This window comes from Esox lucius, chromosome 24 (assembly GCF_011004845.1).
Source record: "Esox lucius isolate fEsoLuc1 chromosome 24, fEsoLuc1.pri, whole genome shotgun sequence".
Lineage (NCBI taxonomy): Eukaryota > Metazoa > Chordata > Actinopteri > Esociformes > Esocidae > Esox > Esox lucius.
Window position 1 is genome coordinate 28,117,613 of NC_047592.1, and position 18,996 is coordinate 28,136,608.

At 38.5% G+C, this 18,996-nt stretch overlaps 1 protein-coding gene across 1 annotated transcript in view; it reads left to right on the forward strand.

The window, feature by feature from the left end:
- gpha2 (glycoprotein hormone subunit alpha 2) overlaps positions 1-15,347 on the forward strand; it is a 40,197-nt gene extending 24,850 nt beyond the window's left edge. The window contains exons 9-13 of the mRNA XM_020043511.2: positions 1,520-1,562; positions 1,696-1,867; positions 13,948-14,090; positions 14,682-14,866; positions 15,220-15,347. Coding sequence (XP_019899070.2) covers positions 1,520-1,562; positions 1,696-1,867; positions 13,948-14,090; positions 14,682-14,866; positions 15,220-15,324 — 648 coding nt within the window. The 3' untranslated portion in view covers positions 15,325-15,347. The remainder of the gene's footprint in view (positions 1-1,519; positions 1,563-1,695; positions 1,868-13,947; positions 14,091-14,681; positions 14,867-15,219) is intronic.
- The last annotated feature ends 3,649 nt before the right edge of the window (positions 15,348-18,996 follow it).

Here is an 18,996-nt window from a genome sequence, read left to right on the forward strand (position 1 = left end):
TTGTCTTTTAACTAATGAACTGGATAAATCGGCTGATCATTTTATCAATTCATTGATTGCTACCATTGACACTTTGTACATTCTGCGTATACCAGTAAATAAGTGTTTTCCTCAATTAATGTTCTCACCTTTTACTCATTGCCCACGGTGGTATAAAAAAGTGTTAGGTATAAAAAAAAAAACTATTATTTATTAAGAAAAAGAACCAGAAACAGTTATATACAAATTACATGCATTATAATATAACAATAGATATAACAATAACAGTTTATTATTAAAACAAAAAATATAGCAGCTAAAATGTTTAACTATATACCAAATTTTTTTTTAAGACTATTACTTTGTCTTACAGCTTGTCCAACAATCTGGACATCAATGACTCACAGCCCTGCTGTGCAGACCTGAGTTGTGTTAGTGTCTCTTCATGGCGCCGCTGACTGGCTTCTTCTGCTTCTTCACCTCATCATCCACCTGCTTGTGTTTCCGAGACGGCATTGCTGACCACATTCATGTGGAAGATAGGCTGGATGCAGAGCAGTCACTCTGCTGCAATGGCCAAGCATCTACTAAAAAGAAAACACATTGTTAACATCACACCATAATAGAGCTATTATAATTCAGTAAATCATTTACTTATAAATATTCCTTAAATTTCTTTTAACTTTTTCCTATTTCACGGGGTGTAGAATTGCTCGGTCAGCCATACAACTTGCCAGATAAGCCGTTATTAGTAATTACCAGCTGAAAAGCATTAATCGATATTTCATGCATACTAACACCGTAGAAACATGTCCACATACAGCAGTTGGATAGTACTGTGTGTACAACAGTTTTAACGAGACATAAATATACAGAATTGCTGAAATAAACAGTATAACTACAGCTTTCACTTAATGCTGATTCAAGGTGCTGCCATTTTGGATTACAAACTCTGGCGTAGTGGGTTTCTTCGCATTGCAGTTGAAACCTACGCTTTGAAACTCGGAAATTACGACCTCAGAGTACAACTGGAACGTGGCCTAACCCCACCATGCCTGGATGGTTGTGAACCTAACTGTACCACTCTATGGAACTATGTGAACTAAGGGTTAACTGTCTAGCTCAAAGACCGATATTTCACCTTTGTCTGCTTGGAGATTCAATCCAGCAACCTTCCGGTTACTAGTTAGATTTTCTAGCCGCCACCTGTCACCCCTGTAACTGTGCCGTTGACTGATATACGGTTGGGAGCTCCTTGAGGTAATGCATATTTGCTAAGCTTGGGATCAGGGTTGGAATCATCAGCAGGAATTTCTTTGCCGCATAGAGCTCTAGCAGTTTGGGTCCCTGGAAAAGCTAACTTGAGGCTGTCAGTCAAGCAAGCATATTGTAATTTGCACTTGTCATACTGACATCCTGGTTAGGTGTGCAGTGTAGAAAAAAACATGATTTAGAGCTGATTCCTAGGAAGAAGATATGCTGGGATTTTGCTGCAATGAGACCCCCACCTGAATACTAATGCCCCCACCTCTCCTTTTAGACAGAGTGGGTGATATCAGCTAGCCTCAACCCACAGAGTGCAGGTGAGTGTGATAGTTACTAAGTAATAACTTGCTATTAGTTCATTATAAAGAATGTTTGTTAGGATGAGGGTGAGATCTGGATTATTTTAGAAGTTGTTGGTTCCCCCCTTTCTGAGATGTGTATGTGTGTCAGTTGGGAGCTCTGTTACAGATGGCAGTGAGGCCAAGGGAGTCACCAGAAATCACGAAGACAAAGAGTTGCATTATGGGACTGTTGAGGAGAGCGATCTGGAGGAACCAAATCTTAGTCCTGACCTTGATCCTAAACCATCAGTGAGATCAGGTGTACTGGCCCGCTTTGTCAGGTAAGACAGGTTGCATTAAAAAGTTTCACCTTCATTTTAAGGTATTTTGGCCTGAGAACACGGCCATTTTCCACAGTTAGGGTGAACTGCCTAAAAGTAATGACTGAGTACGTACATCTTTACAGAAGCTCTGTGTCAGCTTATACAAAGGTGCTATGGCAGTATAGAACTGTCTGTACACAGTGCCTAGCAAAATTATGAACTCCTGAACAATTATTTTATTTTACTGAATTTAAAATAGCACTTTAAAATGTTTTTCTGTTTGATAAAAATCAATTATTGTACGGTGACATTTGTTTTAAGTAGTAAAAAAATAAATAATATGAATTCTTGAATAAGTATTCAAACCCAGTACTGTGGAAAGCCTCAGTTTCCACAGATGAAAGAAATGGTGTCCTAATGAGGACACAAATACCATACCATTGTCCTCCACCTGTGAAACATTAAAGTTGACGTCACATTTTCTAGATCAAGGATCATTGGTCACGTTGTGAATCTGAAGGAAAATGAAGACTTTAGAGGATTTCACCAATATTAGGGATGAAGTAATACAAAAACATAGATTAGGAAAAGGGTACAGAATTATACACAAATGGTTGTATATCTCAGTGAGCACAGTTGAGTTAATAATCATTGGCAGCTGCTTCTTATTCTAAGAAAAGCCAATGAGGACAACATACACTATGAAGGAGCTACAGTGTTCAATGGCTGGCAGTTGAGTAATGGTGCACTGATCAATCATGTCAAGACCTTTGCAAAAAACTGGGCAGTACTGGAAAATTCAAGCAGAATGCATGAGAGTGACTAAGATGCACTTTGGGGAAAGATGCACTTTGGGGAAACCTTTTAACAGGGGAACCACAAAAGCTGATTTCCAAATTTATGGAATTACATGTGTTCAAGCACCGATTAAAAATATTAGTTAAAGGCACAGAAATAAAATTAGCTGCTAACTTTAAAAAGTAAGGATCCAGTTTGTCCGGGCCTGCAGATTTTGTCATGTCCAAATGTTTGAGGGCTTTATCTACGTCTGAAACTGTAATAGCACTGAAACTAAAATACTGTGACCTCCACTGTAGGGGAACACTCATGTTGAGTATTTAGTGACTCAAATAAAAATCCTGAGGCTATGAAATGTTCATTGAAACAATCATTAGCTCTTGGGTACCATTTGCGGTTGCCTGGGTACCAACGCTAAGTGCCATGGGCTGTTCGCTGATTTATTAAGTCAGAAAACACGGTAAAAACAGGGAAATATTCTTCTAATAGTTTTTGGTTTGTGGGTTTAGAATTCTGACAATGGAAAAATGGAATATACGCCTATTTAGGAAATGTCATGGAAGAAGGAGAGTGTAGCTTTCAAAATGGCAGTTTTAATTTAATTACAAACTCAAACGCTAATAGGCAACATAAGATGGACTTTGGACAAGGACAGCCAGGTGTCGGCAGGCAAGATAGTTATAAGATTCCACAGGATATCAGAGAAATTAGTGGGAACATTATTTAGATTCAGAAGGATACCTCAGCATAGAATTTCGACAGAGTGTATGGCACATAAACTATTGCCACGTAAAATCTAGGGAATGAGACGGGAGGTCCAGAGACATCTGATACCTTCGGACAGGCTTAACTAGGCAGGAAACAGGTCCAACCACTTTGCCAAGCATGACATGGGGTAACAAAAGTAAGCCAGTTACCTAGATTACACTTAATCATGGACTCTTCTGACAAGGTGCGTCTTCAGAAGACTTAATGTTTGAGTCTGCGTCTTTCACATTAATCATCAGATCATTCGACAATTACGAGCTCTACTGTTGATGTTTCTAGTTACGAGTGTGCATACACCACCAGTCAAAAGTTCTAGAACGCCCAGATTTTTCCAGTTTTCATTGAAATGTATGCAGTTCACGTCCAGTGAATAACCTGAAACGGTACAAAGGTAAGCAGTAAACAGACAGAGGTTCAAAAAAAGGTTTAGGTTACCAAAAACTGAAAACAATTTTTCAGGGAACAAGTAATGTGTTAACAACTTACAGCTGTTTTGTCGCAATGGAAGTAAATTATGCTTTGAAAGTTGATGCTAACAATTCCTACAGGTGTCCCAACTTTTGTTTATTACTTACAAACCCACTCTGTGTAAAAGCAGTGGTGGAACCAACTGTGTTACTACAACATCTTAAGCATTATTTGGACAGTTTTGTACAGCAAGTATTATATTGCAATTATAATGGTGAGATAAAGGCAATTAACAAATATAGATAGACCATTATAACCGTTAAATGTGTAGGTCTTTCCTTTAGAGAAATTAAAGCATGTCAGTGAGTACAGTTTCCTACAACATCAAAAGGCACTTGGAAACTGGAGGAAACGGACAGGAATAAGTTGGCAGACCCAAAGCCATAACAGAATCAGAAGACACGTTTCTGAGAGTCAACTGCTTGCTTGAAAGTCAGCTCACAGGACAACAGCTTCAAGCACAGCTTAACACTGGTCGAAGAAAGCAAGTCTCAGTTTCAACTGTGAGAAGACTTTGAGCTACAGGTTTGACTGGTCGAGTGGAAGTAAGAAAGCCATTGCTAAGATGGCAATGAGAGGCTTGTTTGGGCCATGAAATTTGGGCCATGAGCACAGTCTCCAGACTTAAACCCCATCGAGCCGGTTTGGGATGAACTGGGCCCAAGGGTGAATGCAAGAGCCACACATTTGTGGGAACTTCTGCAACAGTGTTGGGAAAAACTTTCCATTTTAGAAAGAATGCCACTAATGTGTTCTCCTGTCTGCAAATGGTGGTTACTATGATGAATCAAAAAGGAAATTAATGAGATTAAATTATGGTCGTTCACAGTTTTTTCAGAGATGTCTGATGGCGCCCCATCTATGACAGGCAAAAAAAACGGTCTGGTAGCGCTGGTACAAAGGAAGTTAGAAGAGGAAAATGCAGATCTAGCAGTTGTTCTGCACTGCATTATACACCAACAGGCTCTGTGCAGCAAATGCTTGAAATATAAACATGTCCTGTGTGTTGTCCTGAAAAGTGAAAATTACATCAGGTCGAGAAGTTTACAGCACCGCCAGTTTCAGGCCTTTTTAGAAGAAATTGAGTCAACATATGGCGATGTGCTTTACTTTACTGAGGCGGCTGGCTCAGCAGAGGGAATGTCCTGAAGAGATTTTTTGACTTAAGAGCTGAGGTGAAGAGATTCATGGAAGATGGCAGAATGGATGTTCCTGAATTTGATGATCCTAAATGGGTCATGGACCTTGCATTCTTGGTGGATATAACACAGGAGCTAAATATCCTTAACTTGAAGCTCCAGGGTCCTGGTCAGCTCATCACAGTGGCATATGAAAGTGTGAAAGCTTTCTCCACAAAGCTGCGATTGTGGAAAACTCAGTCAAAACCTCAGTCATTTCACTACATGCAGATCTCTTGTGGAGGAGGGCACAGCATTCAGTGGTAATGAATATGCTTCTGCTATTGACAACCTACTGGAGGAATTTGATCAGCGTTTTGCTGACTTCAAGTCACACCGTGACACTTTCCAGCTGTTCGCAGATCCCTTCTGAACTGATGTGGAGAGTGTCCCAAGTGTGTTGCAAATGGAGTTTATTGACTTGCAGTGCAACAGTGAGCTAAAAACTAAATTCAGAGAGGCACAGGGAAATGCAGACAAGACTGGACAGTTTTTGAGAGAGCTATCTCCATGCTACCCAGAGCTGTCCATGGTGTTCAGTTGGGTAATGTGCCTTTTTGGAAGCACATATCTGTGTGAGAAATTGTTCTCAACTATGAACTTCAATAAATGCAAGTACAGGTCTAGGCTTAGTGATGCCCTTCTTGAAGCTGTACTCAGGGTTCCAACTGTGACCTCCATCAAGGCAAACGTGGCTCAGTTGTGTGAGCAGAAGCGCTGCCAGGTGTCTGGCAAGAAATAGAATAGTGATAGTGTGCAAATGTATTCAGGGATTGTGTTCACTGCAAGGTTGTTAGTTCAGTGCAATGTTTTGATGTTATGTAAGTTAATATAAAGTAAGGGGAAAAGAGTTGCACTAACTGTTAAAATTATATGATATATTGTTAAATATCTGTTTAATATACTTATGTAAATTTTTTTTGTTAAGAATGACACAAATATGTTAGTTACATAATCTGAAATAAATGAGAACATCTACAGCTGTGTGTTTCTCCAGATGGCATCACCAAGAGACAGCAGATATAATGAAAATCAAAATGGTCCCAAAACAGAACATTGAAAAAAAAATTTAAATGTACCTTTGAATTGTCAGAGGATAGACCATCCACACATGCAAACTTATATTCTGTCTGATAATCCAATCCATGTAATCCAATATGGGTTTCAAATGTCCAAAAAACGGGAGAGATCAATGGTGTCGAAGGTAGAACTAATTTCAAGAATCACATGTTTTCCTCTGGACCACAATGTCCAATATTGGAGTATAGTTATTTAATTCATCCGGATCTGAGCTGAAGGAACTGTTTCCTGTTTGCTTTTTTAAATGGGTTTTATTAGTGCCATGTTGAGCAAGTCTTTTACTCATTCAGAGGATATGGAGCAATTTATTGTCTTATGTTGAGGTATGTTGATGGGCCAAGACGAGGAACTGTTTTTTTTTACTTTGCTATTTTAATTAACGTGTTGAGCAATACAGGATTAAAAAGTTCCAAGTGTCTCCATTGATCTGAGATCCTGGCAGTTCTGTGCCATCTCAGGGACAACTGAGTTTTGGACAAGTAATCATGATCTTGATTTCTTCAAAGAAATTCATGAATTCATCACTGCCTGAAGTGAGAGATTCTAATATTTTACATTCATGTAAATCACATTGTTCCCAATTATAATCTTTGTATTATTTTTCTACTGTAGACTTTTTTTTTATAAACTCTCTTTCTCCCCATCTTTCTCTCTTATCACTCTTTCCAGTCAGGTGTTTCCATTCTCCATGTTCTACAACAAGAATTAAGATGGTGGCCATTGCTCAGGACCAACCAACTGGCACAAGTTCATGAACACTCTAGAAAGTCTGTTTGAAAGTTTATTAGGGTTCTGGGCCTAGAGTAGGAGGGCTGATCTAAGGTGTCTTTCAGGTCATAATGAATATAATTAAATGGTCAAAACAGACAGCTAATTTAATCCCATGTTTCACATTGGGTTTGAGCCCAACCAGTGTGGGCAGACTAGAGTTCTGATGTAACATACAATTGTTTTCTTCAAAGTTGCAAGTTTAAGCACTCATAAAGTTGCATGGCATTAAAAATAATGTTTATTGTACATGTATGGAATTCCTTGAGTGCTGAAATGCTTTTCTGATAATCTTATGTCAGAACATTAGTTTAATCAGAGTTTTTGGCTAGGTTAAGCACCCAGGCCCTAGTTTACATTCTAGTTCAGTTTTATTTTCAGAATGTTTCCGATTGGTTTTATGTTACTGTGTGTGAAGATGGCCAGAAATAACAAAAGAAGGTAGTGAAAAGTATTCACTTGTCTGTTAAGTATCTCTGTTTGGTTTGTTTATTTTAAACTTGTTAAGTGTTAACTAATAAATATTAAATACTATAAATATTTGAATGTGGATTCATTTTTTTTTTTACTGGTTGTAATAAAATATAAACAGTGGGGAGATCAAGTATCTGATACACTGCCGGTTTTGCAGGTTTTCCCACTTACAAAGCATGTACAGTCTATAATTTTTATCATAGGTACTCTTCAACTGTGAGTGACGGAATCTAAAACAAAAATCCAGAAAATCGCATTGTATGATTTTTAAGTAATTAATTTGTGTTTTATTGCATGACATAAGTACATCAGAAAAGCAGAACTTAATATTTGGTACAGAAACCTTTGTTTGCAATTACGGAGATCATACGTTTCCTGTAGTTCATGACCAGGTTTGCACACACTGCAGCAGGGATTTTGACCCACTCCTCCATACAAACCTTCTCCAGATCCTTCAGGTTTCAGGGCTGTCGCTGGGCAATACAGACATTTAGCTCCCTCCAAAGATTTTCTATTGGGTTCAAGTCTAGAGACTGGCTAGGCCACTCCAGGACCTTGAGATGCTTCTTACTCCTTATTTGCCATGGCTGTGTGTTTCGGGTCCCATCTTCAATGCTCTTACTGAGGGAAGGAGGTTGTCGGCCAAGATCTCGCGATACATGGCCCCATCCATCCTCCCCTCAATACGGTGCAGTCGTCCTGTCCCCTTTGCAGAAAAGCATCCCCAAAGAATGATGTTTCCACCTCCATGCTTCACGGTTGGGACACTGTTCTTGGGGATGTACTCATCCTTCTTCTTCTTCCAAACACGGCGAGTTTAGACCAAAAAGCTCAATTTTTGTCTCATCAGACCACATGACCTTCTCCCATTCCTCCTCTGGATCATCCATATGGTCATTGGCAAACTTCAGATGGGCCTGGACATTCACTGGCTTGAGCAGGGGGGACTTTGCGTGCGCTGCAGGATTTTAATCCATGACGGCGTAGTGTGTTACTAATGGTTTTCTTTGAGACTGTGGTCCCAGCTCTCTTCAGGTCATTGACCAGGTCCTGCCGTGTAGTTCTGGGCTGATCCCTCACCTTCCTCATGATCATTGATTCCCTACAAGGTGATATATTGCATGGAGCCTCAGACCAAGGGAGATTGACCGACAACTTGAACTTCTTCCATTTTCTAATAATTGCGCCAACAGTTGTTGCCTTCTCACCAAGCTGCTTGCCTATTGTCCTGTAGCCCATCCCAGACTTGTGCAGGTCTACAATTTTATCCCTGATTTCCTTACACAGCTCTCTGGTCTTGGCCATTGTGGAGAGGTTGGAGTCTGTTTTATTGAGTGTGTGGACAGGCGTCTTTTGTACAGGTAACGAGTTCAAACAGGTGCACTTAATACAGGTAATGACTGGAGAACAGGAGGGCTTCTTAAAGAAAAACTAACAGGTCTGTGAGATACGGAATTCTTACTGGTTGGTAGGTGATCAAATACTTATGTCATGCAATAAAATGCAATTTAATTATTTAAAATTCATACAATGTGATTTTCTGGATTTTTGTTTTAGATTCAGTCTCTCACAGTTGAAGTGTACCTATGATACAAATTACAGACCTATACATGCTTTGTAAGTAAGAAAACCTGCTAAATTGGCATTGTATCAAATACTTGCTCTCCCCACTGTCATTACATTTATTTGTATATATTACCCTTTGCATTCCTTGATCATATAAAATTCAGGGACAGCCCGAATCTCGTCATCTATGGCATTTTATTTAGATAAAAAGATAATTGAGTATAGAGTGTACTTAAACACCAGTGGGTCAGAATCCAACCAATACACCATGCTTGTGTATGGGCACTGGAAGCAAGCCTGGACTGCCCTAGGCCACTGACATCCCTAAACTAAAACTCTATGGGATCCATATCTTGAGCTTTACAACAGACAATAGGTAATACTAGTAAACCTTTCCATTAGAACCCTTCACTTAAACCTTGAATTTTTCTGTGTGTTTCTAGAATGTTTCAAGTCTGTATGCCCGTTCATCTGGTGTACATGGTGTGTGTGTGTGTGTCTATTTTCAGCTTCTGTCAAAAGCATATTGTGGAAACTCCACTTTTCTCCTGTCAGTCTCAATAAGCTCGTAAAGCTGTTATCATTGTGTGTGTATGTTCATTTGATGGACCACTTGTCTCATTGCTTTAAGTAGATTGAGGTCTGTGACACATCCGCAGAATGTCACACACAAACACACACACACACACACAGACAAATTACAAGAGCTAATTCTGGAAACATGAGTCAGCTAAGTAACTTGCATTATTTGTATTCTGTGTGTGTGTGTGTCTATCTCTCTGATCATGTGTGTGCGTGTCTGGTGTTTGTATCGTCCCTCTTCCCACCAGTCTCGGTAACCGGGGAGACAGCGGCGTCTTGAATAACGATAATATCATTAATGTGTCCGCTTCTACTTGAGCCTTGTTATTTTAGTGTGTGTATGTGTTCATTCAGTGCCATGACTGTAAGGAAAGGATTAGACAGTGTATTCCTTCCAACTAAACAGTGTTTTAGTTGAATTCACCCCTAACCTCTGACCCCTCTCTACACCCCAAAGAGATAAACAAGGCATCCCAAATGGCACTCTATTCCTTGCTCAGTGTACTGCTATTGCACTATGTAGGGCTTATACACTACACTGTTTTCACCTGTTGTCATTTTATCACCAAATGTGTTTTTCTTTACTTTCTATTTATCATCTGCCATTCTCATTCCTACCTGTCTCTTCCTTATCTTTCTCCTCTCTGTATATTATCCCTTTCTCTCCTCTCACTTTCTGGCTCATCTTGCTTTCTCATCCCTTTCTTTCTAATTTATTTTTCTCATCTGTCATCTATACCTGTCTCATCTCTCCCTTTATTATCTGTCATCCCTTGTCATCCCTTTTTCTCATCCTTCTTTCTCGTCTTTTGCTTTGTCTCCACTTTTTTTACTTTCTCTTGTGTTTTATCCCTCAATCTATCTCCCTCATCTCTCTTGTTTATACATCATACTCTTTCATATTTCGTTCTTTCTTTTATCTCTGTCTCTCTATTTCTTATCCCTGTGTCTTTCATGTTCTTCAATCTATGCTTGTCTTTCCTTTCTGTATATACCTTTCATTCTCATCCCTTCTCTTTTTCTTCTCATCCCTTCTCTTTTATCCCTTATTTTCATTTCTCTTTCACTTAATTAGTGTGTGTAGGTGAAGGGGGTGCAGGGAATGTCATACATTCTGTTTCCAATGACATCAACAATTGTGGAATGTCGGGTTGGGGGTCTGTAATTGTATTTGTGTTTTTGTAAGAGTGTGTTTTTTCTTGTGTTGGTAAGGCAATCATGATATAGTGATCGGGTTTAAAATCAAATTGTAACCTCCCATCCTTACAAAAGGGATTTTAACTCTAGTTCCTTCAGCTATGAAGGGTAAAAATCTAATGAAAGACTAAGGGAGACAAGTTAAACACCTAGGTCTTCCTTCAATATCTCTGGGTAGAGCCTAGATCTTGTGTGTGTGTGTTTTAGAGTTCTTTTGCCCGTCTCTTTATGTGTTTACTAATGTCTGCTCTGCTTGTGTGTGTGTTAGTAAAATGTTAACACAAAGCAGAGACACAGAGTTCACTGAGTTTGTGGCATTTGTTTTTATACGCCATAGCTGACATATACCCACCACGTTCACTGTTCATGATGGCAAGTAGGGGGTTTCATAGGCGTGAAGGAATAGGTCAAATTGAATGATGTCGTCAGTCATTCAGTTTGCACAATGTGCATGTTTTTCTGTGTATTTGCAAGTGTATGTCTACTTTTACAGTTCTGTAATGTGTTTTCTTTCAATTGTGTCCCAGTGATGTAACACCCTTAAGAGGGAATGGTGTTAATGAAAATGTTACGTTTTTTGTACCATATGAGAGCGTAAAGGGGTTAGAGAGAAGGACAAGTTGGAAACAAAGAAAAGATCAGAACTTAAAGGTTGTCTAAGGTAGAGGAAAAAAAGTTAGGACGTGCCCTGACGCACACAGACCAGAGAGAGAAGGGGTTGCTGTGACTGACTGCAGAATTGACCAATGAAGTAACTTAGTGTCTTCAGCCGTTTACCTGAGGAGCTACATATAGCTGTGTATGAGGCTGAGGAAACTCACACAACTGTCACACACCTGTCCACGCTGCTGCAAACTTAACTTGACTCACCTGGACTGAAGAAAGTCCTTACCACACCTTGAACCAGGTAACAAGCCTCTTGAACACATTTATGAGCACACTATATTAGAGAACTGCTGTTTTCATTGTACAGCTTGTTGATCTTATACATTTTGTGTTTTCCATTTTATGCTTTAAGATACATTGTTCTGTTAGCAATTGGAGGGTTTTGTCTTAAAATTCTAGAGTTTGTGTAGAGTTTGTGTACTGTATGTGTGTGTTTGACTGTCAACGGATTTCTGTCAGGTACAAAAGAGTTTGAATGAGGCTCATCTCACTTAGTGTAATTGGCATGTGTTTTCCAATTAGTTTATTTGGTGTAAAATAAATATTGTGTTTTGGCCACTAAATACAGTGTATATATTAAAACTGTAAAATCTGGTACAGTCAATAACTTCAGGGGTGTTTTTTAGATTAATACTGCTTTTCTTGTTTTGGATTTAATCTATACATGATTCTTTCATTAGGATTTATGGGTTCTGCCAAGGCCTTAAGAAATAGTTTGTTTGTCACAAGTGTTTGTATAGAAAATAATGTATGAACTTGAGTTCCATGTGAATTTCTGTGCTCATCATCTTCTGCAAACTTTTTGCATAGACTGTGCTTGGATTGCAAAGAAATTGTGATAATGCCAATATAGATAATGATTAGCGTTCCCCAAACATTTTGGGCATTGGAGCTTAAAAGAAGACTAAGAAATCCCAAGCTAATATTTATTTACAGTATTTTTGCTTTCCAGTCTAAACATTATTCTCTTCTTCCCATGCAACTCTTACCAAGGTCATTTAGTCTACTGCACTACATTATTTGTCAACACACCTGGTGAGCAAGATACAATGTAGCATGTAGCCTGTTGCTGCTGCCGTTTAATTAATTAATTAATTCAACAACAAAAAAATAATATACAGGGCTTACTCAGGATTTACTGCCAGGTACCTCTGCAGTTTTGAGAAGGTTTTGGAGAAGGTCTTTGATTAAACTGGCTATATTTAAAACAATCAAATGCTTGCATCACATAGACACAGGAAAATGATTTGCTAGACATTGTTAGGTTTGCCTTTTTATGCCAATAATAACTTAACAGGAGGGGTATTATCAGTATAATATTGATATACAGCTCCAGAAAAAATTAAGAGACCACTGCACCTTTTTCTTTCCTTTCCAAAAAAGTTTAAAAGGAAAGTTCTGAGTGAGGAACAGAAGCGTTCAATTTGCAGTGATATCTTAATTTTAACCCTTCTGTTCCTCGCTCAAAATCTTCCTTTCTAACTTTTTTGGAAAGGAAAGAAAAAGGTGCAGTGGGACATATTGTATTTTTACAATATGTATATAATACTCCGGGGCCGGGTCGCGGGGGCAGCAGTCTAAGCAGGGATGCCCAGACTTCCCTCTCCCCAGACACTTCCTCCGTTAAAATTGCAAATACTTTTAGTTGGCTTGTGAATCATGTGTTGGAGACCCCTAAAACAAGGCACTTAACAGTCAAAATGAACAGATGCACATACACAAAAATACATACAAACATGGAAACCCCAATGCATCCCAGGAGAGGAAAAAGCAGGGTACTTCCCCATCCGCTATCGCTGGGTTAATTTGACATAGCGTGATAATGGTGTCCCAAGGCAATTTTGATTCCATAGTCACAGTGGCGCTTATAAAGTTTCTAACTGGAAAAGATTAAGCTACAGGAGGTCAGGTCCGGCAGAAAGAAAACAGAATTACAGAACTGAATTCCCATGAAAACAATGACAGAATTCCCAGGAAAACATGACTGTTCTTCTGTGTTAAACAGAGGTGGAAGTGTAGGAGAGTAAATGAACTCAGGGATCAAACTCAGAGGCCACTCATACTGACAGTTTGATCCTAGGGTACTAGGAACCGAAATTCAGTGGAAACGTTCAATATTTTATTAAATCTTTTGATATATGCTTTTTATATACAGCATTCTAGTGCTTGTGGCTTTAACTTTGTGTGTCTATGTGAGTGTGTTAATGTGTGTGTGTAAAGCGTATTTTAATGTCTTAATGTGTCTACCTGCAGGGGGCTGAGAGTAAAGGCATCATTATCTTTATCCACTTACACGTCCATCAGATGTAGACAGACACTTCAATATAGGGGAATTTTCCCCTCAGAAAAATAATTATGTAACCGATAATATTAAGATTGCACAAATAACATAAACGTTTCTTGGTTTTGATTACTGGATGCCTGATTACATGATCTATGTACCTTCCATATTCTGTCAGAATGTGTCTTGTGTATCATGCTTATCTTCAAAGCAAGTGGTTAGTAACTAAAGTACTTTATCATTCGGTCTGTTTTTTTTGTTTGCCCTTTCAGGCCACCGTCCTCCTTTGTCGTCATGTCTCAGTGTATGACCTCTAACCTCTGTGTACTGATGCTGCTGCTGACCCTGACGCTGCTGTCTCAGTTCAGCTTCAGCTACGAGGGGCTCAACCCAGGACCTGGCTGCCATCTATTCCGTGAGTCTAACACGCACAAACATACAGATACACAGACACACAGAGAATTTACATTTATATACTATATTATGTTAATACACACAACATGTACAGAAACACACACAGTTACTGTGCAAATGGGGGGGCAGTTTGCCTAGTTAGAATGTAGGACACAACCCTGGGTAACATTCCTGACCCCACAAGGTGATAAATATACAGTTGTGCTCTAGAGCGAGGTGCTTTATCCTAATTGCTAATTTTACATTTACTTTTCATCACTGCCATGATAACTATTATCCAGAGCCTTTAAAAGGGGCTTTTATGGTTAATTGTCTTGCTCAAGGACAGAAGAACATATTTTTTCAATACTTGCAGGTAATATTGCTAGGCTCCCTGTTACCCATCTATGTTAACCATCTATGTCATTCTGGATAAAAGCTGGTTAATCAGTGTTCGAATCCTGCTGATTGACCCTTTTAAAAATAAAAGAATACAAAAGATAAAGAAGCTTGACAAGAGGTTTTAAATGATACAAATATACACACGCACCACATCTCCCTCCATCTATCTGCATTATTCCATATCTCCTCCTTTCCTATCCCACTCCCACAGCATTTAACGTTACCATACGAAGTGACCGGCGTGGAACTTGCAAGGGAACCCATGTTGTGTACGCCTGCGTTGGGTACTGTGAATCCAGTGCATTTCCCTCGCGCTACTCTGTCCTAGTAGCCTCAAATTTCACTCACAACATCACCTCAGCATCAAGGTGTTGCACCATAAGCAAGGACGCAAAGGTATAGAACAGAGACAAGGAACACACATGCAAGCACAGATATGCACACTCATGCACACTTTTGCAAAAAAGGATGAATAAACTTTGTTGGCTTTGAGCCAACTTGATCTTTGTGTTCGTCACTTTGCTGTATAATTTTTGCAGAAATATTGTTTTCATGTTAAACAAGTATTAATTTGAAATTAAATGTAAATCTCTGTCACACACGTACACACACACAAAAACCGTCAAGTAATAACCTTTTCTGCCATGAGCTACTAGAGCACAAACAAAAACTCTGTTAGTCTAGTTGGTTGCAACATAAGTTAGAATATATCACTTGATATGTAAAAATATGTTTTATACTTTCCTCAGATCAAAGTCCGTCTGGACTGTCCTCGCGGACGTCACCATGATGACATTGAGATCCTGACGGCGCGGGCATGTCGCTGTGACATGTGTCGCAAATCACGCTACTGATGTGCATTTGCAGCTGGGGCTACACGCAGCACACAGCAGAGAACGAGGCACAGAGAGGGAATTCTGTCAATCAAATGTGTGTGAAAGAATAGATGTATTTTGTGTTTTTTGTGTTTGTTTCTGACTTAACTATATTGCCGGGATAAACATTTCCCCAAACTGTGGTTAAATCAGAAAATCCTTACAAACGAGGACTTTTTTCCTGTCCGCAATAAAAAAATAAGGATTTGGCTTAAGTGTTTAGGGCAAAAGTTACAATGGGGGCTAGAATTAGGGTGAGGCTTTAGATCTAAGTTAATTTAGGCATATATTTTAGGCTGAGGTTAATGTTAGTGTCAGATTTAGGGTTAGAAAAATGTAGAATACAATAGAAGTAAATGTGAGTATGTGCATGTGTGCAAAAGTATTGAATGGGAAATATTTGGTTGTGTGTGTTTGAGCATGTACTCTCTGTATATGTGTGGGTGTGAAAGTGAGTGTTTGAGTGTGTACATCCCTGGAATGGAAAGATGGAGCAGGAAAAAAGACTTGAGAAAAACGTTTTGTCATAACGTTGCTTTATTTAAGAATTGTTGGTTTATTTAAGAAAAGAAGAAGAAAGTTTGTGACATTTTGAGTCAACATGCTATTCCCTAAATAGTGAACAACCCTTTGGTCAGGACATAGCGCTCTGGTCAAAAGTAGTGCACTTTATAGGGATTAGAAATGCCAGTGGAAAGTGTAACCACTATTGATTATAAAATAATGAACACTACATAATCTGGCACACAGCCACTACCAAAGAACTAGAAAGAGTATAACTAGAATAAATATTTAGGTCAATGGGTGGACTGGCAGTCATTTTGAGTGAGATTAACTATTGTTCATGATCAATTCTGTTGTTTTTGTTCTATTACACTATGACTCTAAACAGACAGAAATTGAGAGGCAAAATAATGTACATAACACTTTATTTATATAAATCAAATTGAACAATTTATGTTTTGTAAGTAAATGACAAGGAAGAATGTAGAAAATAAAATGGAAGAAATCACGAAACAGTTTTCTAACAACTGATGTTTTGTAAGTAAATGACCAGGAAGAATGTTGAAAATAAAATAAGATCACTAAACAGTTTTCTAACAGATTTACTCAGTCACTATCAAATATTTCGTAACAAAAACATATATTTGTGGTTGACATATAAGACTTATATATATATTTTTACTTTATATACTAAGCATGAAAATTATTCTGTTTTTTTATACTGACTCTTAGATTTCCAAAAATATATACAGTCTTTATAATTTTGTATAATTTTTGTATCTGAATTTATTCACCGATTTGTTAACTTAGTGTCAAATATTGTCATATGGTTTATTGTATATAAAATGAAAATGGGGTCCACTTTTCTTAAGAAACTAACTTTATCATACTTCTTTATCATTAATATCTTGAGGTCCAGCATTTCCTTGTGAAAATTCTTTAAATTTTTTGTTATTTTTCTTAATCATTGGGCATGAGAAAAGACATCTGTTCTCAATCTTTCAATATATTTTTTATTAATTCCAACAAACCTTGTTATAAATCTAACTAAATGCTTGTGTCTCTTGCTGATACTAATTTACGTGTTCCATTGAGATTTTTATGATTTATCACTGTGATATAGTGTCACACGGTAGGATGAACCACACCACACTACATCTTGTCAATGCAAAAATGTGTATACTATGCATTCAACATTCACACAAAAACTGTTTAAGAGCAGTCACACAAAGGTGTGAAACATCTTGCCAGTAAACAACGCATAGCACTTGGTTATCGGACACAGGACTAGAATCATATTTCTAGTGAGGAACACAATAATAAAGAATGTTATCACAAGTAATTGTTTACAGTTAAGTCTGTTGCATATTAACTACTGGTAAGTATTGATTACTCATATCTACCCCTAGTAAAACAGTCATATAAACAAGGTTAGGTTAGTAATGAGTAAGTATGACAAATGGTGTAGGTACAGACTTCTTCAGTGGGCACTAAGGTAAAATAAAAGGCTACTTTGAATGTGAGAGGTCATCTGAAAGAAGGAAATGAATAACACTCGGATTAGCAAGGTGTTCAAGGCTGGCCTGGCTATGAAACTAGGCTTCAGCCTAGCTCACTTGTTTTCATGTGATGATAGACAAAGAAAAGTGTTAAAAAGGACAAAACATACAAACCCGATTCCAAAAAAGTTGGGACACTGTACAATTGTGAATAAAAACAGAATGCAATGATGTGGAAGTTTTGAATTTCAATATTTTATTCACAATACAACAATACAACATATGACATATGAAATGTTTAAACTGAGAAAATGTATCACTTTAAGGGAAAAATAAGTTGGGACAAGGCCATGTTTACCACTGTGTGGCATCCCCTCTTCTTTTTATAACAGACTGCAAACGTCTGGGGACTGAGGAGACAAGTTGCTCAAGTTTATGAATAGGAATGTTGTCCAATTCTTGTCTAATACAGGCTTCTAGTTGCTCAACTGTCTTAGGTCTTCTTTGTCGCACCTTCCTCTTTATGATGCGCCAAATGTTTTCTATGGATGAAAGATCTGGACTGCATTTCAGTACCCGGATCCTTCTTCTATGCAGCCATGACATTGTAATTGATGCTGTATGTGGTCTGGCATTGTCATGTTGGAAAATGCAAGGTCTTCCCTGGAAGAGACGACGTCTGGATGGGAGCATATGTTGTTCTAGAACTTGGATATAACTGTCAGCATTGATGGTACCTTTCCAGATGTGTAGGCTGCCCATGCCACACGCACTCATGCAACCCCATACCATCAGAGATGCAAGCTTCTGAACTGAGCGCTGATAACAACTTGGGTTGTCCTTGTCCTCATTGGTCCGGATGACATGGTGTCCCAGTTTTCCAAAAGGAACTTCCAATTTTGATTAGTCTGACCACAGAACACTTTTCCACTTTGCCACAGTCCATTTTAATATGAAATTGTGTCACACCATATGAGGTTTTATGCACTTAGCATAAGTTTGGGCCTTGTGGTTATCTGCTAGCATCTTGCACCATACAGTGGATATAAAAAGTATGCACACCCCTGTTAAAATGCCAGGTTTCTGTGATGTGAAAGAATGAGACAAAGATAAATCATCTCAGAACATTTTTCACTTTTAAAAATGAAAAATAAAAACCTTACAATAACCTGGTTGCATAAGTGTGAACACCCTCCTATAACTGGGGATGTGGGTGTGTTCAGAATAAAAAAATCACATTTAAACTCATGTTAAATGGAAGTCATAACACATCTGCCATCACTTAACCCTCTGAGGACGGATTAGGCGGTAGCGCCCACGCCCGGGGCGTATTTGCATAACAATTACATAGTATTACATATTTTCAAAACGGTTTTTAATAGAGAGATTCTGTTTACTTTGCTGTTTCAACGAGAGTCCGATGAAAACGCAGATGCGCTTTGTGTTTACTTGGCATATTTCCTTGTTGTTGTCATCCTGTCCAAATGAAACCAAAACCTTGTGCACCTGACCAATGGATGGGCTGTTGAGTGACAGCATCCAATGGAAGGCTGTTGCCATGCAGAATAGTTTATTTTACCCAATCTGGGGAAGGTATCTGTTGCGTGTTTGATCCAATCATAAGGTTGCTGGGTGGGACGTAAGTTTT